The sequence below is a fragment of the Peromyscus maniculatus genome, chromosome 1 (assembly GCF_049852395.1).
Source record: "Peromyscus maniculatus bairdii isolate BWxNUB_F1_BW_parent chromosome 1, HU_Pman_BW_mat_3.1, whole genome shotgun sequence".
NCBI lineage: Eukaryota > Metazoa > Chordata > Mammalia > Rodentia > Cricetidae > Peromyscus > Peromyscus maniculatus.
Genome location: NC_134852.1, coordinates 8,880,426 through 8,903,761, shown reverse-complemented (window position 1 = coordinate 8,903,761; position 23,336 = coordinate 8,880,426). Strand labels below are relative to the sequence as shown.

The following is a 23,336-nucleotide window of genomic DNA, read 5'->3' as shown; positions in this document are numbered from 1 at the left end:
TTTCACTTCATTGTTGAATGGTTGATATAGAAATATCTGAACATGGTTAATATTTGCAATTTGACACTTTGGTTCTGCATTTTTTTCCAGAAAATTTTATTTTACAAAGCTGTTTCCTGACTCTATAGCACTTATTCTTTGCTTTAGTAGGATGTATTAAATACACAACAATTAAACTAGATAAGAAACACCAGTACTCTATTGATGCATTTCTAGAAGAATCTGTCAGAGGACAAAAACCTGCAAGACACTGCAAAGAAGTGGGAACATTTAAAGAGTACTGACAAATGGCCACACAAACCTGGGAATTTAGTATGCTTGTATAGTATTTATTATCTGCTATGTTTTGTTACATTGTTAGGCTTTTTTCTTACATATTACTCTACCTGTCTAAACTTACCAGTTTATTAATATAGTTTTCAAATAAATTATGATTACACCATCTCTCCTTGCCTTACTGTTCTCAGTATCTCCTATGTAGTGCTTTTGATCTCTCAAATTAAACTTTAATTACCTTTATATATCTACACACAGACACACACATATGATTTTCTAAATATATAAGTAGAAACTATTTATATGTACATTGTTATTCTTTTGTATATTATTTTAGGGCTGACCACATTCCTAGTAGATGCAATCTCACAGTAAACTTCTCTTGCCTCCCCTTCTTGTATGATGTTCCTTGAGCCTTAGATGCAGGAGTTATGTTGTAGATTGACCACCTGGAGCTGGACATTACACAATCACCCATTATCTGTATTTTTATTGCTTTCACTTTTTGTATTGCTGATTGCTTTAGGCTAATCGAAAATTTTTTTAAGGTTAGTGGTGCATTTCCCTGTGGATACAAAGAAAATAGGTATTTAGAATGCAATTAGGAATTATGCTTAATTAGTAAAAAGGCAGTAGTAGGTTTCTTCAAAATCACTGACCTCACTAGCCATGGACAGTTGATTAGATCTTCAGAACTAGGCAATATGTTGAGGTCTTTGAAACATTTGGAGCTGAGTTTTGTGCAAGGTGATAAGTATGGATATATTTGCATTCTTCTACATGAAGCCATCCAATTTGACCAGAACCATTTCTTGAAGAAACCGTGTTTTCCAGTGTGTGTTTCCAGCTTCTTTAGCAAAGATCAGATGTGCTTAAGTGTGTGGACTCATGTCTGTGTCTTCAATTTGATTCCACTGATGAATGGAATGTTTATCTTTGTATCAATACCATGTTGTGTTTATTAATATAGCTCTGTAGTACAACATGAAATCAGGAATGGTGTAACCTCCATCAGTTCTTTTATTGTTCAGGATTATTTTATCTATTGTGTTATTTTTTATATGTTAACAGATGAAGTTGAAATTTGTCTTTTTAAGATCTGTGTAGAATTGTGTTGGAATTTTGGTGGGGACTGCATTCATTCTGTAGATTGCTTTTGGTAGAATGTTCATTTTATTTACTATGTTATTTCTACTAATCCATGGGCAGGAAAGTTCTTTCCATCTTTTGATATTTCCCCAATGACTTGATGTCTTTATCATCCAAGTTTTTCACTTGCCTTGTTAGAGATACTCCAAGATATTTGATATTATTTGAGGTTATTATGAAATGTGTTGTTTCCCCGATTTCTTTCCTGACCCATCTGTCATTTTTAGCCATTTTCTTGTAGATTTTGGGGGTCATCCCATCTTATCATCTGCGTATCAAGATGCTTTGACTTCTTCCTTTCCAGTTTGCATCCCCTGTATCTCCTTTAGTTACCTTAAGTACTATATTGAATAAATATGGGAGAGTGTACAAGTTTGTCTTGTTCCTGATTGGAATGGAGTTGCTTAGAATTTATCTCACTTTAAGTTGATGTTTACTATGTACTAGATGGAAACTGACTTTTTTATGTTAAGACATGACACAAGTATCCACAAACTCTCTAGGACTTTTATTGTGAAAGGGTGTTGGAGTTTTTCAAAGATCTCTGATGCATCTAATGAGATAGTTGTATGTTTTTTGTTCTTGTTTACATGGTGGATTATATTAATGATTTCCATATGTTAAAGCATCCCTTCCTCTCTAGAATGGGGCCTACATGAGCATAGTGGATGATTTTTTTGATATGTTCTTGGATACAGTTTGCAAGTATTTTATTGAGTATTTTTGTACCCTATTTATTGAGCATTTTTGTACCCTATTTTCATTAGGGGTATTGGGCTACAAATCTTTTTCTTTCTTGGGTCTTTATGTTGTTTGGCATCATGGTAACTATCTATGGTCATAGGAAATGAACTGGACAACATTCCCCCTCTTTCAATTTTGTGGAATAGCTTGAGGCATATTGGTATCAAATATTCTTTAATATTTTGGCAGAATTACATGCTAAATCCATCTGGGTTCTGGCTTTGTTTTTTGTTTATTTGGGAGATGTTTTAATGACTGCTTTTTTCATCAGTGTTATATATCTGTCTAAATTCCTTATGTATTCTTGTTTTAAATTTTTAGTATAGAGAAAATCATTCATTTCCTTTAGATTTTCTGATTTGTTGTAGTACAGATTTTTAAAGCATGTTCTTAGGATTCTCTGTTTACCCTTTTCTTTTTCTTTTTTTGGTGTCTTCAGATTGTTTTTTAACAAATTCATAATAATTATAATAAGTATATATACATACACTTTGAATAGTATTTTCATATCTATCATCTCATTGAGTTATAATGGCTCAGAGAGACTTAAGACATAAGTTAATAACTTATAACTCTACCATTTATTATCTATTTATTTTTTTTATCTTCTATCATCTATATCTATCTATCTATCTATCTATCTATCTATCTATCTATCTATCTATCTATCTATCATCTATTTATCTATCTGACTTTCTGTCATCTATCACACATATATAGATATTATTAATAATATTTTATCTATTTTTTTCATTCTATCAATCAGCCAATGTTTCAGTCAAGCATTTATGTATTTGTGATGTAGAAATCTATCTTTCAATTATCTATTTATCTTTTCTTACATCCATCATCTACTTTCACCTGCTTGATTATTTGTCTGTCTGTCATTTCTTTTAACAACTCTGCTATCATGTGTATGTTTGTATAGCCGCAACACATTTTTTTTTCAAAATAAGCACAGTCTTGAGAGTCCCTAGTATGTTTTCAGTCCCTCAGTATCTCCTTTTCAGAAGTGTACAGTCACTATAAAACTCAGACAGTTTGTCATGGGTTGAATAGAGGCAAACATGTCCCACTGCTCAGATTAGACTCTCTTTGACTACTGCTAAAATTACCCAGTCTTCATGATGAGAGAGAGTTCAGCTTTTGTGGGCGTCCTGTCTTCCCAGCTAAGCCACTTTCATTTCAAGACTAAGTAACAAATAAGTAAGCTCACAGGATGAGCAAGAGAGTCATAGGTTCATAGACCAAGCTGTGGCAACTGTGGTCTTATGAACACATTGACCTTTGAAGCAAGCAATAAAAGTAAGTGCTAGCTACAGGGCAATTTGCAGTGAAGTTTCCAGTTTCAATGAGAATCAGGAAGTTGGTGACCTGTGTGGCCATGCTGATACAGCCTCAGCCTGTTAGCGTCCTGCCTGTGTGTGTTCATGAGAACAGATATACGTGATGGAGTAGGACCCACAGGATGTGTGAGGTCTTAGTTCCTGACCACACATTTCTATATCTGTTACTCCAGACAAAAGAAATAGTTAGTTCCTTTTTGAAATATTAGTTCTCCATTGGTCTTGGCTGGACTCACATAAGAGACCAAGAATTCTGTTTCTATTTCTAACCTTAAAGTAGTTCTTTCCTCAAGGCAAGGCCTAGTGGTGCTCAAATTCCTGTTTCTATTTTAACATAAAATTTCTCATTGTTTATTACTGACAGGGTTTATTATGCAGCCCAGTTTATCCCAGGGCTCACGTATGAAACACAGACTGCACTCAAACTTAGTTCCTTCTCCTTTTGCTTGCTAAATTCCGGAATACAGGTGTGCATTACCACCCTCACTTTTAACCATTTTTACTGTTATTTTTAATGTATGAAAGGTCTTTCTTTCTGCTTATTCCATCACTTTGAGTGAATTACAGAGACAATAACTTGAGAAGGACAATTGGTCATGTTGGACCCACAGTTAAAAAGCAGAGATCAAGAATGCATGCGTATGCCTAGCTTGTGTTCTTCACTGTCAATCATTTAAGGATATCCTGCTTCTGGAATGGTGCTACTCCCTACATAGTGGGCGGGTCTTCTCACAACAATTAAACTAAACAGAAAAACTTACCCCCATATTTCACCATAGGACAACTCTCTTGGATTTAGAAAAAATTTCTGTCAGAGTCTATTTTTGGATGATTCTAGATCATGGCATGTTAACATTTTCAATTAACATTCACACTAGCAGAAGTACCAAGATAACACTACCTGTAAGCTGCCTAAAATATTTAGAAACAAGTCTCACTACTTTATCCCACTACAACACTCTTGAGAATATCACTGAAGGACTTTTAGTCAGCATACCATGGATACAGTTCATTTTTGTCACAGCCATGTTATATCCAGAGACCAGCCACTCACAGGTCACCTCCCCATCCCCCAGCTCTTGTGTTCTTTTCACTTCCCTTCTTTTGTGAAGTTCCCTGTGGCTTTGAAAGTGTTGATGCAGATGTTCCGAGATGGGTCTTTGTCCCTACATAGGGTTTTAGGTCAGTTGTGCTGAAGTTAGTACAAAATGATTCAATTTGTACTTGGAAGACTTTAGATCACAGCCTTCCCTCATCCTACTGGTTTCTTTTCTTCTAGTTGTTTCTCCTTCCTGCTTCTGTACCACATGCATTCCAAGACCCACTATGTTTTCTACCCTCCTTATGCTCCTTTCCTCTCTATATCACACCCTCCCTGCAAGTTTCAGGGATCTTCATAAACTATGAGGAATTAAGGATTACATAAGCCAGGAGCTTAGGACAACAGGAGCAAAAAGATGCCTTCTTGAGATGACTGGACCTCGGCATTACAATTTAAAAAAATATTTATTAAGGTCTATTCATTTCTCCTCACTGTGAGGTCCCCTTTTTCCCATGGTCCTTTGGTCATTAGGCCATGATGACAAGGTGGTAGAAGCCATGAACAGGGCTTTGTATGGCCTGTGAGCATGAAGGAAACAGCCTTCTGGAATACAGCTTCAGTGAGACAGCTCAGCTTTGTTCCAGAGTAACGGGAACCTTTAGGTTGGGAACAGTGGCTGGGGTATCACCTGATTTGCATTGGGCAGCACCTCCTATCATTCAGCTGGAGCCCCATATCTAGTTGTCATACAGGACAGCATGGTCCCATCGTACAGCTGGAGCTCAATGCCTAATGGGTGCCAGGGGAGAGTGCTGTCAAAGAACTGTAAAAGGTCACACTTAAGGTAAGTCAGGCTTTTGTAATCAAAGGCAGCTTCCAAGTAAGGTCGGACAGAGAGCAGGTAACCATTTTTTTGGGGAAGGAGTCCTCCATTTTGCTTTGATCTCCAGAGAGCTGTTCAGACATGGTGGGCTGCAACCACCAAGCAACAAGGCCCTCCAATGCTCATGACTTTATAGTTTTGTAACCATAGACACACACACACACACACACACACACACACACACACACACACACACACAAACACACATACACATAAGAGTACATAGTATGACACATATGTATAAAGATGCCATAATGAAACCCAATATTTATAAGCTAACCCAAATAGCTAATAAAAATTAAAATACAGAAACATAATTTTAAATATAGCTTCTACATATCTAGACATGCAGTATTTATTTTTCTGAATCTGGCTTATTATGGTAAGTAATGATTTCTTGTTGCACCCATTTTGCTGCAAATTTTCTTTTTAGATTTCCTTATGACATCTTGTTGGGTGTACCAAGGTCCTTGGGACCACTGAACATTTGGGAAACCAGGAATGTTAAACATGGAGAATTGTGTTTTCAAAGAAAAAGATGTATCACCTATTTTTCCTACTAGAAGTCTTGGAATTAGAGGAGATTAATAGCTTGGTGATTTGTGCTATCTGCAGGGACAGATCATGTCAATTTCTTACAAGCAGGAGTAGAGGTAACTAATAGTCTAGGGGAATCTCAATGTTATCTGAATTTCCAGGGCATATCATGCTTCTATAACCAGAACTGCAGATGCTTAATCATCTACATGCACCTTACATTATCTGTATAGCCAGGAGCTCCCCCAGGATCTTCCTACCAGGACCCGAGGTGGCTAATAGCTTAAATGACCTCTATGCTATTTGTTTGACTGAGACCATGCCAGAACCTTCCTTTGACCCTTAAACGAATACAGGTAGTCTATCTCTAGAGCCTATCTTCTTGGAAGAAATGAGATGTACTTTGAGTTGAGTAGTGCTGCTATTATACTTCGTTTTGTGCTGGGGATTATATTACACAAGGAAGCTTCCCCCCTCTAAGTATACTGTTTAAATATGCTTAAAATAAACTGCTTGATGTCAAGCTCCAGAAGTTTGTACCAGCCAAGCCAACAAACCTTCTCGCCTTTGAGGTTTATTTTTGCATTTGCAAGGATCTCTACAGCTGACAAACCACGTGAGGACCTCAATCCCCAGAGAAGGTTAGAACATTTTTCTTTAAATAGAAATCAGGGGTTAATGCAACCTGGATCTCACACCCAGGGGTTCACAACTGTTGGTGAGGGTGGAATTAACATGGGTTCTAATTAGTCCTATGAGACAAATCGTTTTGTAAAATATTCAAGTGTTTGCTAAGATCCAACATAAAAGTACCAAAATATTCATGGCAACAGCTCTGCAACTTTATACTCTTCATTCATAGGCATTCAATGTATGGAGTGCCTATGAAAGGAGAAATGAAACCACTCTCAATTATTTTACAAGTCAGAGTACAGGAGTATATGCTTGGATCCTCTCAGGAGGAATAAAAGCAAAATAAGGAGGCTGGGGGGAGATAGACAATGAGAGAGAGAGAGAGAGAGAGAGAGAGAGAGAGAGAGGGAGGGAGGGAGGGAGGGAGGGAGGGAGGGAGGGAGGGAGAGAGAGAGAGAGAGAGAGAGAGAGAGAGAGAGAGAGAGAGAGAGAGAGAGAGAGAGAAATTGACTGAATGACTGACTGCTGGACACATCTGGTCAGGCCTCAGCGAGGGGAACCAAATGGAGCCTGCAGCTGCTTAGATTACAGACCAGCACACCCATTCGGGGCTTGTGCTCTAAAGCCATCTGAGTGGAACTCAAATTCCTACTGGTCCTCTGCCTTTTTAGAGGGTCAGGTCTGGCAGATCATGGAGTTTGGAAAGGCATCTGAGGGAACCCCTGAGTTGCAAGGAATGGCCTGAGTGTCTGACACAGCACGAGCTGTGTCTTGACGGTCCCAGAGCTTAGTTTTTTGTTTGTTTGTTTTTCCTTACAATGGGAATAATTCAGTGTGGATCAATCAGTGGTCCCTTCATGGGAAAAAATAAATAGACACAACTTCTATCTAGTTCTGGAACCACTGCAACTAGAACATAAACATCTAAGCTGGTGCTAATTAGAGTTCCTGAGGTATTGGTTTGTAGCAGCCCCTTTATACTCTAGGCAGGGTACTCCTCTGCCCCACCAGTAAGAGGAGGCTCTAGTAATCCAAGGATCTATTGGACAATGCCTATTTTTCCCACACTCCCTGATGCTGACCAATCTATCTTGATGGACAAGCTGTTAAAGGCTTAGTGGACACTGGTGTGGACACCACCATTTTAACCAAGACTGAGGTGAGGCACTTGCTTCCCTCATTGGAAGTTTAAACCCAGCCTGCCCCCATCAGTGGTGTGGGAGGCCAACAAGATTCTAAGATGGCCACCCATCTGGTCCATTGGAAGGACCTTGATGGCAATTGGGGATCCATTCACATTATCATTTCCATTGTGCCTAGGAACCTGTCAGGCAGAGATATTTTGGAGGATATGGGTATTGTTCTAATTACAGATGATAGGACCTTTTTGGATGACATCAAGATCCATGAAAAGGTGGGTCCTATGGTCTTTGACTCTGCATGAGATCTGTACCCCCAATTTTAAGGGCCAGTGTCCTTATGAGATCAACCATGATCGAGTCCCCTAGACCCATTCCATTCACTTGGATCTCGGATCAATAAGTATGGGTGGAACAGTGGCCTATAACTGACCCAAGTTGTCAATCCTAAAAGAATTAGTTGCAGAACAGCTAAACTTGGGGCACAGAGAACCATCTACAAGTAAACACAATACTCCTCTATCTGTTATCCCCAAGAGATCATGACACTACTGCCTCCTAGATCTTCATGTAGTTAATGGTAATATGAAAAAAATGGGGTCTATACAGCCAGGCCTCCCCCACCTAGTGATATTCCTCCATCTTACTATATTTTATTTTTTTGTTTTTTTGAGACAGAATTTCTCTGTGTAGTTTTGGTGCTTGTCCTGGATCTTGCTCTGTAGATCAGGCTGGCCTCAAACTCACAGAGATCCACCTGGCTCTTCCTCCTGAGTGCTGGGATTAAAGGTGTGTGCCACCCCCAGCTATATTTAGTTTTAGATATTAAGGATTGCTTTTTTTCAAATTCCCCTGGCATCACAGGACCAAGATCATTTTGCCCTTACTGTGTGGGAACCTAATATACATAAACCAGCTAAGAGGTATCAATGGACTGTTTTGCTCCAAGGAATGAAGACTAGCCCCACTATTGACCAGTTATATGTTTCTCAAGCTTTGGTCAATGTCCCCAGGGATGTCCTTTTGGTCCATTATATGGATGGTCTCCTTCTGGCACACCCAGATGCAGCTTACCTGTAAAAGACCGCCAAGGGAGTATAAGAAGATAAGTACATCTGATGATGACTCTGTAATCTTAACTCTTGAGATACTGAGGCAGGAAGATCAAAGTTGGAGGCTACCTAGCATGCCCCTGTTTCAAAACAGCAAAGAGACAGACAGGCAAATATTTCTCTCATAGCCCAGTCAGGAAAATGCAAAAGAGAATGTATGAGGTACTGTAATAGTTGGGTTTTGTTCAATTTGATACAAGCTAGTCTTTTGTGAAGCAAGAGTCTCAATTGAGAAAATTCGTGCACATGATTAGCCTATAGGCAAGTCTGTTGGGCATTTTCTTGATTCATGGTTGATGTGGAAACGCCTAGACCACTGTGGATGGTGCTACTCCTTGGCAGGCCATCCTAAATTGTATAAGAAAGTAGGCTGAACAAGGCATGAGGAACAATCCAATATGACATGAATCTCCATGGCGTCTGCTTCATGTCCAGCCAACAGTTGCTTGCCTTTGCTTCCTTCACTGGATTTTGTACTGGAATGTTTAAGATATGTAAACCAAATAAACCCTTTACCCCAATTACCTTTTGTTAATGGGGTTTTATTACATCAATATAAAACAATTCAATGACTGGTAGTGTGTACATAGATTGTGTGACTCTTTCTGGGGGGGAGATATGAGCCTGTTGATTCTTCTGCCCCTTCAACCTTCCCCCCAAATGACCCTCCATTTCCTTCTCCAACAAGGCAAGGCCTCCCATGTGGGCCTTATCATATACTGTTCTATGTACACCAAATGCTGTTTGTCAAAGTATTCTCTCACCAGGGGTACCTACATATTTCTTTAATATTTTATTACAGACTTCTCTACTCAAAAATATTTTCTAGGATGTAATGGAGGTAAGAAATCTCCTCCTTCTCACATTTTCATCGCATGCTTTTGAAAATTTAGTTCCTCTGTATTGAAACCTTGCCTTTTGGAAGAGAACTCATTAAGACTAAGGAAGTAAACAATATCACACAAGTCTCAGGAAAATCCTGAAACATACAAGATCAGTCAAGGCTCCTCCCCAAGATACTATGAGCAATAACAATAACTGAAGAGAGGAGATTTTCCAATTAACCAAGCTGCCAGCAACTCTTTTAGGTAGCTCCAGAGATACAGCTTTCATGAGTCAGCACCCATGCTGGCATGGGCTTTTTGAGATGCAGCCACCTTTGAGTCACCCATGCTCCAATAATTATCCAGGCATCTATGATCCTAATAAACTCATTAATTCAGTGAAATAGACCTGAGTGGATCAGTCTTGACCTGTCATTGGTGCCATACCTGGGATCAACAGGTCAGTAGGAATGGTAGAAAGTCTTGAGGGGCCCTCTGCTAGTGTGATTGGGATCCATTCCTAGTGCATGATCTGGCTTTTGGAGCCCACTACCTATGGTGGGACACCTTGCACAATCTTGATGCAGTGGGAGGGGGTTGGACCTGCCTCTACTGAGTGTACCAGGCTCTGCTGACTCTCCATGGGAGGCCTTGCCTTGGAGATGGGGGGTCATTTGGGAGGAAGGGTGGAGGGGCAGAAGAAGGGAAGAGAGGGGTATCTGTGATTATTATGTAAAATGAATAAAAAATTCCTTAATAAAAAAGAATACCTGAATGAAAAAAATTAGAGGAATACTTTGTATGATCAAAATACATATACATATAAGAAATTGTCATGAGACAAAATATATTGCATAACATTATTACATGTTAGAAATTATACTAATAAAAATGAGCTTCTTGTTAATGTAGAGTTGTGAAATAGTTATCATGGTTACAGCTTTAAGTAGGTTTAGAATTTACAGCTAATCAGGTTGTAGAGGTCTGCCAGAGTGAAGTGAAATAGAGACCCATGGACCAAGCATAGAGTTTAGTTTCTGTTGAGTGGGTAGTGAGGACCATAACATCTATGAGTAAAGGAAAGCCACTTTGAGAACCATATAAGAATCACGAAGGATGTTCCAAAGTTAGAGACCTCTGTCTTCAGATTCCAGCTGTTGTTTCACTGCATCTATCAGTCCTTGTTTGAAAAAGGGCTGTGGTCTCCACAGAAGACTTCCTCAGATCTTGGAGAACTCATGGAGTACAAACAACCTTTGATCTTAGTTTATCATTTCCTGACTTCCATGTATATGCTGGGGTCTGTGGAAAATTCCTTGGGACTCTGGGAATTAGGAGTGGTCAATTTTTGTTTGAAGATCATCTGATCAAATTCTAAGTATGCCACCTCCTGCACTTCTTGTCTTTCAGGATCCTAGAAAGAGATAAATGTCAAGTGATGTTGTGTACACACAATCTTGCAGAGAATGAAGTAATATTAGATTGTATGGAAGAGGGCAGACTTAGGAGGACCTACCTGTCTGTTCAGTGTTGTTCTCATTTCAGAGTCTTGATCCATGATGGCTGCATTTTAGGAGACAGAAGTAATCAAGCACATGTAATAAAGTACTTCTGCACTCTCATTTCAAATTCAAATTACTAGTGAGCGATATGGTGAAACCCAAGGTTGCTCATTTGTAGCAAATTAGAAACATGTTCTGCTGCTCTATTTTGACAGCCCTGCCCTACAAATGCTTTACCTTAGTAATTATTTCTTCTGCACATTCTCTCTCCCTTTCCCCCTCTGTCTGTGTCTTATAAAACATTTTTCTGGATATTAGTGCATGCTTTGGATGTGAAGATGCAGAAGGTGCAGTGAGGAATTAGTCAGTGGTCTGAGAGCTGAAGGGAAGAACAAGGGCTCTGGTTCCTCTCTAGAAAGCCCTGCCTCAGTTTCCCTGTCTTAGTCCAAGTGTCCTTTTGTAAGTAAAGAATACACACCTGTATTTCTCTGGTCTTGTTTTCTCAGATGACACTCACTGGCTTGTTCCTGAGACTTACTCTTTTTGGCAGAGCAACAAGAATAAAAGAGGATGATGAGGAAGACAAGGGTCATGGTCACTGACAGTCCAATCAGAATATACAGGTTCCTGTGGTTATCTGGAGGAAGATGTGAACCCAATAAGAGGCAAATCTTAGGATCTCCATTTTGATAGATTGCATAATATTTACTGATTGATAGATAATTAACATAATTTTTTTTCAGGCAAGAGACTTGATGGAAAACTTCATGAATATTATACTGTTCAATGAAAATAGTATTAAGCTGACTCTTAATGGCTTATCATTATGCCCATATGTTAATGCATTTTTGTTTGGTTTTCAAGACAGGGTTTCTCTATGCAGCTTTGGCCTCTTTCCTGGAACTCACTCTGTAGCCCAGGCTGACCTCGAACTCACAGAGATCTGCCTGCCTCTGCCTCCCGAGTGCTGGGATTAAAGACACGCACCACTACCGCCCTGCTCCCATTAATGCATTTTCAACTCTCAACAGTGAAGTCTATGTTTGTTATAGATGGTGATTATTTCAGATACCCACAACTGGGAAAGCTGTGGAGAATATGAGACTGTAGAAATCTTGCCCCTAAATCAGATGTTTATGTCTCATATCCTTCTCCAACTGTTCAGCATCACTGTGAAAGAGATGACAGAAGAGATAATTATAGGGAAACTGTCTCTGTACACTGCAGGGCAGTTGGATATATGAAGTGAAGAAGAGGTTGTCATAGCATGCCCAAGAGTGGTGCAAGATCAAACAAGACAACATCCCAGCATGAAGAGTGGAGGTAGATGTGAAGTTCCACCCCTAGTCAAGGGGATATTTGCAAGTGGTAACTGTTGGGGGCACGAGTGTCAGCTTCCAGGGTGTTGTTATTAGTAAGTTGACCACGCTCCAGCAGATGTTCACACATCCAAAAATATATGAACATTCTGCCAGTGGCAGTAATCTGTAGGACACCTGGTAAAGGTCTGTATTCAGTCTCTTAATCTGAGATTGAGACCACTGCTCACTTAATTTGTTTAGCAACTTCTTCATCGACAACACATTTGAAACAGACAACAAATTCTCCCAAAGGGAAAAAAGAAATCAAGTCTATTCTTCCACAGATAATATTTTAAAAAAGTCTTCCCTTCTGCTCACTTGCTTCCTATGTCATGACCCATCACTCCCTCTCCAGGGGAAACAGAACTCGAACGACCCCTTTTTTCTTGGTAAGACAGCAAAATATATTCTCCTTTTCACTTGTAGGAGGCCTCAGGTGCAGCCCCCATGCTGCTCCCAAAAATTTTGATGTTGTAGAGTTTAAGAATCAGAGGGGATATGATGTTAAGACTACAGAGCTGAGAGGGAGCTGAGCCAAAACATGAATGCAAGAGTCTTTGGTCCCTAAGTTTCCAAAATAGAGGAGAGGAATCAATTACTCACAAGTTTTGGAGTCCAGTTCTGTGCACAAAGTGCAGTTTCTTGATGAGTTTACTAGGGAAGAGGACAGGAGAGGGAGAAAGTTCATCAAGAGGCTGTCTGCTTTCCACTTATGGAAAGTCCTATGAATTTGCACAGTAACCAGAACCCACTACACCTCTTAGTGCTGACCCTTTAGAATGATAGGATGACATTATGTGGTTTGACTTGAGGAACAGACTCTCTCCTTGGATTTCAAATTGTGATGAATCAATAGGAATACTGCGGAGAGATTTATGTGAGGGAGAGCTCAGGAGGGCTGCTCCTTCTTTGATCTGCCCAAACTGACTGCAAGATTACACCTAATGAGTCTTTCCTGACCTTTTTCTAATTCTCCCTGGATACACACACATCTCAGTGTGGCTGGCCAAGCAAGATAAGGATTGTTTGGGAGTCTCCTTGTTGATTATTTTGTAATCTGATATCCAATGAAATATTTTTAAATGAAATATAATTATCTCTCTCTCCCCCTCCTTTGTCTCCAGCCTTCGCCACATAATCTTTTGCTATGATTTCTACATACTCCCTTAAGTTGATAGCCCCTTTGCCTTTGATTAGTATTGTTACATGTATACACACACACACATCTTACTGAGACCAATGTTTTAACATATATGTTATATTTGTATGTATATTACAAAACGACTCCCAGCAACCCTTTTCTGCAGCAGCCTATGATACTTTCTCTCCATCATCATTTGAATCATTTCCAGACATGGTTTTAGTATTTCATTAGTCACAAGATATGAGATCTCTATATTAGGCTTTCTTACCTGTGACAGGAAAGTACCATGGGTCACTTGGGGATGACCAGTCATGGGAAGAGTTACTGAAAGAGCCATAACATCTATAGTTCCCTGTCTGGATTACAGGACCAAGAAGGAAGTTGGCCTGGAATGTCCCACTGTGGCTCTGCATTGCAGGCAGCCCGTGCCCCAGAGGCACCTCTTCCCTGGACAGATGGAACATGTCAAACTGATGGTCAGAGATGCAGGACAAGGTCACGTTCTCTCCTGACATCACCACAGGGCCCATCAGGGCTGACAGAGAAGGTTTCTTGTACAAACCTGGAAGAAAAGAGCCAAAGACAGTTAGAGGGGCAGCTCCTTGCCAGGGTTCGTTCCCTCCTCATTTCTGTCTCCTCCTTCCTGGTCTGTGATCTCTCTCTCTCTCTCTCTCTCTCTCTCTCTCTCTCTCTCTCTCTCTCTCTCTCTCTCTCTCTCTCTCTCTCGGCTCCACCTTTACCTTCCTTCTTTCTACTCCACCATCTCTTCCCCTGTGGTGACATGTTGTTTGTAATCTGGGAAATAAAGCTTGCCCGAAGATCAGAGGACAGAGCTAGCCACAGAGTTAGCCACAGAGGTTCAGGCGGTGGTGGCACACACCTTTGATACTAGCACTTGTGAGGCAGAGGCAGAGATTGATCTGGATCTCTGTGAGTTCAAGGCCACAATGGCCTCACGAGATTAATCCGGTCTAAAAGAGAAACAGAGCTAGACAGCGGTGGCACACACCTTTGATTCCAGCACTTGGGATCACACACCTTTAATCCCAGCACTAGGAAGGTTGAGACAGAAAGTGATATGGCTGAGCAGAGAAAGGAACATAAGGCTGGAGGAGACAGGAACTCAGGCACTTTCAGGCTGAGGAGTTGGTGGGGTAAGAGGTGGTGGCTGTGGCTGTTCTGTTTCTCTGAAATTTCAGCTTTCACCCTGATATCTGGCTCTGGGTTTTATTAAAAGATCAATTAGGATTCGTGTAACATTCCCCTCTCCCCCTTTCCTCCTACATTATTTTACTGAGTCTCTGACTTCAATCCTGTAACCACACATTGTACCCCAGTTTTTGCTTTTACTGGTTTATGCCTCTATATGAATAGGTTCATACCATCTGTCTTTTTAATTTTGTTTCATTAACATATATTAATTTTATGTAGCAGTTGAATTTATTATGAAATATTCACTTGTATATATGATGTATTAGTATATTTGTTTTCATTAAAAACTTGAATTTAAAATATAATTGAATAACTTCATGCCCTCTTTTTCTTCAAGTACTGTTCCTTATATATTTATCTATGTAATCTTGATCATAATTATGCTGTTATTCTCTTTTGTCCATGAACTTCCCCTGATTCCATTCCTTCTACAATTGTTCTATTTTGTCCTTTCAGTTTTTCCAAATGTTTTGTCAATCAATTCTTTTAATTAGAGGCACTTGTTATTTTTAATTAGAATGCAGTGTAATGAACTTCATTAAGACATCCTCATACAGTTCTTCCTGGTTCCCTCACTTGTACCACCTTTGCTGGTCCTTTCCTCCTTATTTCCTCTTCCATGGCATGTGTATTCCACCTCTTTCCTCATCTGTCCTTGTAAATCTCCTCCTCCCTCATGGTTAGTTTCCAGTTTCATAACCTATAGCTCCTTCATCCTATGTATGCTGATAATCCAGAATCTGAGTTCATTCTAAGTTATTCAAATCCGATCTTGTGTCTTTTTACATTCCCATATTAATCAATCTCTCTTTCAAGCACAGACTGTTCTATGCATGCGTTTGTTCCCCTTGAGCAGGGGCCATGATGGTCTCCCCTCTCTTGTTCCTCTTAGTGTGTGTACTATTAGAGTGACCTTTCATCTGCCTCTCTAGCTGTATGTTAAAAAATCCAATATCCCCCATTATTTCTCCATTTCTACTTTCAAATTTTCTATTCAAGATTAAGTCTTTTTGCAGGTTTCCTCTTCCATCACATGTTATGCCATTATTTCCTCAGCCATTTCTATCTCTCAGTCCCTCTGTCTGACTTACTGTATGTATATACTTCCATGTTTCTGTTTTAGTTGTATCAGCTTATCCCAGGGGTCACCCCTGCAGCATTTATCAGCCATCCTGGAATGTCTGAATAATTGAAACATGGACAGAAAACAGTTTGGAGATGTAGAAAACAGACAGCGATTGGAGGTCTACTCAATTTCCTAAGGTAATGCTTTTCTAGGATGAATAATCAGTCAACCACAAGAAAGGAAGAATGTTAGTCAACATAAAAATTCTAGGTATGTCATCTGTACCAAGGCCTCAGGACAAATGAAGAGCCAGACCTACCCAACACATAAACTCAAGTCAGACAAATGATGTGTCTAGGTCTTCTGACAGATGTCTTATGGAGGTAGAAGGTGAACAAAATCTGAACTGTTGAGGCCTTTGAACATTAGTAGAAGGACAACATTGTCTCTGATTCATATGAAGCTCACCAAGTTGCCCCTTTCTCTTTACCTCTAGTTATGACTCCCTTGACCGCTCTGTATCTGTGCTATATGATATAACAAATGTTCTCTTATTGTGTCCCCATTTTATTTGTTTATGTCAGTAATATTCTCACCAAGGCTGCCTTTCTCTACATTTCCCATGCTCATCTTCTAGGTGACCTCCCAGGACTTCTAGCATATAGAATTACTACTTTGTATTGCAGAGAGGATGAGCAGCAGGTATCACTCACTTACCTGTGATCTTTATGTCAACAGGGTCACTGAATTCGGACCACTCATATGGTGTGTGATTGTAAGAACCATAACATGTGTAAGTCCCAGCATGGTCAGGTGTCACAGGGCCTATTGAGAAGTTTGCTTGGGATCCCCCAAGATGAGATTCTGCAGAAAGCTCAAAAGAAGCCTTTATTATTTTCTTTCTATGTGAAGTCAAAATGAAGGTTTCAAACATAATATCTGAATGACACTCCAGGGTCACCTTCTCTCCTGCTTTTACCAGGGAAGTTGGTAGGGCCAACAAGAAAGGCTTCCTGTAGATTCCTAGGAATAAGGAGATTGTGAGTATGAACCTGATGCCAGTCTATGAATCCAAGAAAATCTATGTTTCCCCCCCTAACCTGTTCTTCCTGTCAGTGTCCCAGTGTCCTGTCTCTGTTTATGTTGACTTTTTACACAGACACCTCCATCATTCTCTGGACATTTCCCACTTCTGTACCGGCACAATTATTCCCCAATGGCTTGCTGTGGAATGTATCTGCTGATACTGTCCACCACAGTTCCTGTTGTTCTGTTCTTAGTTTTAAGAATTCTGGAAACTTGGCAAGCTTTGTGTCATGCTCCATCATGAGACCTTTTAATACTACTTTGGACTAAGTATACTAATTGACAAGATAAGGGAATGTGTAGTGAAGGTAGATATATCAGGGCAACTCTTCTAGCCCTCTCTATTATTTAAAGTTCTACAAGGCATTCCAGATCTACCATCATGAGCATTGTTTCCTCCATGTTGATGCATTACCAACTGGGTTTTATTGCTCTCTGCCCAAGTTTTTAATTTTCCCTTGATGTGAATTCCTGTATTAGTTTCCAATCACTACCATAACAAATGATATTCTTAAAAAGAACATAAGTGTTGGGAAGATCAGAATTCTGAAACAAGCCCAAACAGAATAAATCAGTTATCTGCAGGGATTTGTTGCTGCTGATATCACTAGGGAAGTATCCACTACTATTTTCCTTCGACTTTTAGAAGTCTCAAGCACTCCTTAGCTTGTGGACCCGTCCTCCACTGTCAGAATTAGCAAGAGGGCGTCTCCCTCATGATACTTTGTTCTGCCCACAACTGCATTTTCCTTATTTGTTATATGAGCCATTGTGGTTCTACAGAGTCAGGATAATTCAGGACATTCTCCCATTCTGCTGTCAACTTGTTAATGTCTGAATTCCATCTTCAAGCCCAATTTATCCATGACACTACACTCCTTAACACTGCCTTAACACTCATGAAGGCTTAGGCACAAGAAAGTGCATGTCCTTGGGTTTATGTTATGTCCACCATAGGACCTATTTCCATGTGTTGAAAATTCCTTTATAATGCTGAGACTCTGACTAAAACTTGTTCTGAAAATTCAAAAATGAGGAGCTTTGGGGAAATGAAATTACACTCCAATCATGATCTCTGACCTGATATTATGATCTCTATGGGGTTACTGTGTAATGACAGTTCATTAGGGTACTGATGATTGTAATTATAGCATCTGTAGGTTCCTCCAAATTCCGGTGTCACGGGACCCAAGAGAAGGGTTTTGTAGAATTTTCTGTCATGGAACTGAGGGATAGGAGGTCCAAGTTCTTTGTACAGCTTGAACATGGAAGACTCCTTATGATAGTCACATTTAAGATCCACATATTGTCCCAGTGTAACAACATGGCTTGGCCAAGCAGACAGTGAAGGCTTGTCATGACTTCCTGCAGAAAGATACACAGAAAATATTTAATGATCCCCCTTTATTCCTGAGTGCTGAGTGTCAGTGTTCACTTCTTCTTGGTCATTTATACAACCATTTTCTCTGAACTGAAGCATCCCTGTTTCAATGTGAGAGGTTGAAATGATCAGGGGATACAGGAGGTAAACAAACATCATATATATTGGAAAGCTGAAACTTGCAAGATTCATCAGCTTTTCCCAGTTCTGTAGAAACAGTAAGCTATAGGACCTGCTGAATCCTAAGTGGAGATATTTAACACCTGTTTATCTCCCTGCAAGTTGTGCAGAGAGCTCCCTAGTTTTGGCTTTCTTGGTAATCACCTACATGAGGTGTGCTTTCAGTAATGCTTTTGCTTCTGCTAATAACCCCTCATCCACACTGCTATTATCTCATTTAATGCATAAATTCACCTATTTAAACTTTGATGCAATCAGCTTGGTCTGTTATGGGCTTCATTTATGGGGTGAGCAGATTTTCATGTGTTGTATGTTCCCAAGGATAATCTCAAACACAATAGGGTCATTTTCATGTAATGAATGTCCCCCAACTACCACATATCTATGGTTTATTTTTCTATGCTAAGATATGTTAACTGATAATGTAGAGTAAGTGTTAAATAACAAAGTATATTTGGTCATGAAAAATTGTAATTTAAAAATAAATTACTTTAGATGCTAGAGTAAAAGCTTTATTTGTAAAATAACAGAAGGGAATTGTGGTCACTAAGACAGCAGAAAAGGAATGCTCTTGATTCACCCTCACTGACTCTAGAAGTCCAACAATACTAAGATTAGAATTACATTGTGATTATTCCAGACCTCAGGGGTGAGGATGAGCTGTCCCATATGACCACAGAATTGAGAAAATCCACAACATAAGAGAGGAAAACAGTCTTTGAACTACTCTGTCCCTTCTGTACTCTTGTACAGAGCTTCATTCACAGAGGTCAAACTGGTTCACTTTTTCACACCAAGAGTGATAAGTTAGAGGCAGACATACAGTTTCTCCACCATTTAAGACCCCTCGCACATATGTGGAACATTGAGAGTCTAGCATTGCTCTGCCACTCGGGCCACTTGCTTGCTCATTTTTCTACACTGAAAGTGATGTTAGAGGCAGACATATAGTTTCTCCACCATCTCACGACTCCTTGCATGTAGAACATTGAGAGTATACAATTGGCCTGTCACTTGGATCACATAGTGATGAAAAGGGTTTGGACTCACGATTGACAGCCCATGAATCTTGGTCTATGTTTTGTATTCACATAGTGGATGTTCCTAATGAAAGAGACAATAACAAAACACCACAGTAAAGACAATTTGGACTCCAGATAATCAGGGCATCTTGCAACACTGTCCTGGCAGAGGCGATTATGGACCCAGTGAGAAACTGTCCCTGATTGTGGAGTGTGGTCAGTGATCTTACTGAACCAGAAGCCCAGGTGACAACAATATCTGATCTCAAAACAGAGGATGCAAGCTAGTCAAACAACAGAAATTGACATCAAGGTCATCCAGTTCAGAATTGTAACCAATTTGTCCAACTTCTTTCTCAGGCTAGACTAAGTAGTAAAGGTCTATTTACAACCAAAGAACTTCTGCATGTGCAGAGGAGGTGATTCTCTTCACTATGCAGGTGTGTTTGTGTCAGAACTTAAGCATGGAAATCCGAGAAGTCAAACCTGACAGAGAACAATGGTGAGACGTTGGAAGTAAACACAGAGGAAAGGAAGGCCTATGAAGCCCACAATAAATAATTCACAGTAGTATTTTTAATGAAGTGATAGAATTATAAGAAACTATGAATAAATATTTGGAGCTATGATCCCCAATGAGAGAATAAGTGGCACTTTTTTTTCTGGGTCGAGGTTATCTCAGCTAAATATTTTATAGTTTCATTTATTTTCCTGAAAATTTCATGGTTTCATTGTTTTTCGTCAATATATCTGTGACACATTTTTATCATCCATTTATCAGCTGAAAGACATTCAGGTTGTTTCCTTGTCCTAGCTATTGAAAATAGAGCAGCAAAGAACATGACATGGAATGCATCCATGGCATAAGATGTCAAGTTCTTTTGATATATTCCAATGGCTAGGAATGATGCAATTATAGTACTCATTTATGAAAGTCTCAAGAAATTAAATTTAAATGGCAAAATCTTTTATAAAATAAAAAGACATGATATAACTTAAAAAGGAACCGTCTAGAATATTTTATAAAATTTGGAAGTTAATTATTCAACAGATAAATATTTTGGCAACATCCCTCTTAAGTCAAGAACACAACTACTGAGTTGGAAAAAACATGTGGGTCATCTTGATGTCTAAATAGGAAAAGGGTCTTGCTGCCATATCTGGCTCTCTGTATTTCATTGCTGTGACTCTCATGATGAAATTCAGAAGGTTGTCCTCTGACTTCCACACTTGTGGCATAGTATAATAAATAAATAAATAAATGCAAAAATTTAAAAATTAATAAAATGTTTCAATAGTATATTGATACAATAGGAGAATGAGTGTGCTTATATCAAGCATTATGTAATCTAATGAGTAAATACAAAAACTGAATTAAAATTCAATGAAGAAGAATGACAGGATTTTTTAAATATCATCCCAAAACCAAATTACCAGTCATAAAATTTCAAGAAAAGGTAAAGGAATATAGAGGTTTTCTTGGGTATAGGGGGTTAGAACTAGGATGAGTTTAGGCAGGGGGTGAATATAATTAATACATTGTGTGAAATTCAATAAAATATTAACAAAAAGACAGAAATAAGAGAGCTAATAAAAATAAAGAGAAAAAAATCATAGAAAAAAGGTTAGTATGTTGTTGAAACTTGGAATAAAATGAACATGGTCAAGTCCAAGAAGTTCAAGAGACACAAAAGAAATCCAACCCAAATAATCACAATCACAGAGCACATTATTTTCACAAGAGATCCTGAAATCAGAATGATAAAAGAAGCAAAGAACACACGAGGTACTTTCAACACACCTAATGGTATACAACTGAGCAAAGATTTCTGGGCCCAAGTGACCAGGATGATTTATTCGATGAGGTGAGTAGAAAAAAGAAAAACCTGCCTATAAATGTCAGCAACTCTGTGCTTTAGAAATAGACATAATGAATTTCTCAGAAAAAGATTAGGAGATAGAGTTCATCACCACAAGCACAGGAAATTCTGTGGAGTTCTTCAAACTAAATGTAAAGGCTGCTAATGAGTTGCATGAAAACATCTTCATGTGGAAAAAGTAAAAGATTCTCACTGAAATCAAGCCAAACTAAGAAGCTGCAATAGTGTGCCAGTGGTGCACAGATTCTATCTGTAGCATATATGTGTGTAGATAAAAATAACAACTTCAATGGTTGTCAAGTGACTCACATATTTAAAAAGTCATAAATTATTACATCAAATTTCAAAATATGTGGAGGTGGTCATTTCAGAGCATGGCAAGGGGGAAGATTATTTTAATTAAAGATGTTGATTATCTGCCAAGTGTAATAGCCCACTGTTTTAATCATAGCAGTTGGGAGGCACAGGCAGGCAAATATCTGAATTCATGGGCAGCCTAGTGTAAAAAGTGACTTCTTGTATAGTTAGAGTTATAGAGAAAACCTGTCTTGAAAAACCAAAAAAATTTAATTGATCAAAGCTGATGCCTGACTCTGCCAGGGACAGTGCCAGAGAGTATCTGGGAGAGACCTGAGAGACTGGTTCCTTGGATCCTAACTCAGAAGTTCAGAAGACTCACCAAGGAGTCACTCACAGAAGCCACCGGTCAACACCCTGTGATATGTGCTCTCATGTTAGAATGAAACCTATGTATTGGGATGGGTAGTATCTCAAAGTTTTAAGGATGGACCCACCTGCTTCTGTCAATGTCCTCAGGATTAGGAAGAAGCCTGCAAAGAAAAAGTCATGCTGGATGATCCATCTCCTTCCAATAGCATAGCCATATGACCCTCCCCTTTCCTGTTGGGTCTCTGTAGAGTAGAATCAGAGTTCACTTAGTTAAGATGAACTCAGGAACTGAAATCCAGCATGGAAGTCAGTGTTTCTGCTGAGGATGGATCCAGCTTCCCAGGATGACATTTGCACTCTGGTATTCAACACCCTTCATTCCCCGGAGGACTCACCGGTACACACAAGGTTTGGGAGTAGAGACAGCATGGTGTTGCTTCAGCTGACAAGAGGTAGAGCCAGAATAAAACTTACAGGATGTTGTGAGAGGCTCAAAGCATCTACCTGACCACAGCACGGAAAGCTGACCAACAGAGCACATCCGCTGTCACTCCCACGTTTATTGATTTTTTTCCACATAGAGTTTTTCTGTAGCCCTGTTTATCCTGGAACTCACTTTGTAGACCACGCTGGCTTTGAACTCAAAGTGCACCTCAATCCCATCCCATGTGCCTGGATTAAAGGTGCGTGTTGCCATATGAGGCTTTGCAAATGCTCCCCGTTTACCATGGCCTTGGAGGATCACAGCTTCTTGGAATTCTTCAGAGTTCAGCTCTTCAGCCACAGCATTCACCATGACTACTACTGAGTTGTATCCTGGACCCAACACTTTTTATTTCAAATAATCAAATTTGATTATGATTCCAAAGGTTTGCATATTGTAACTTTTTACATCTGAGGCTCAATTTCTCCTCTAGTTTTCTGTGCAACATGTCCAATGAGTATTATTCATGTTGTAACAGTAATCCTAATGTGTCAATCAAAATGACCATACTTGTAGTAATCCAGTGTCAGGTTATAATTATTCAATTTTTTTCTTGATTTTGTCGATTTTTAGAATAATAAAATTCCACACATTTTTAAAATTCAAAGAAATAAACCAAGTATATTTTTTAACTGATTTTTTTTAAGATTCACATTCTATAAAA

General features: G+C 39.3%; 1 protein-coding gene across 1 annotated transcript; it reads right to left on the bottom strand.

Moving 5' to 3' along the window:
- Positions 1 to 10,032: 10,032 nt before the first annotated feature.
- On the bottom strand, positions 10,033 to 22,984 carry LOC143271169 (killer cell immunoglobulin-like receptor 3DL1). The gene is made up of 9 exons (XM_076563256.1): positions 22,915 to 22,984; positions 18,137 to 18,421; positions 16,688 to 16,993; positions 13,968 to 14,254; positions 13,728 to 13,735; positions 13,152 to 13,189; positions 11,699 to 11,824; positions 11,202 to 11,248; positions 10,033 to 11,099 (listed from the first exon to the last, which is right to left on the bottom strand). Exons 1-9 carry the CDS (start codon positions 22,982 to 22,984, stop codon positions 10,956 to 10,958), a joined length of 1,311 nt encoding a protein of 436 aa, XP_076419371.1. The 3' UTR covers positions 10,033 to 10,955.
- Positions 22,985 to 23,336: the final 352 nt, after the last annotated feature.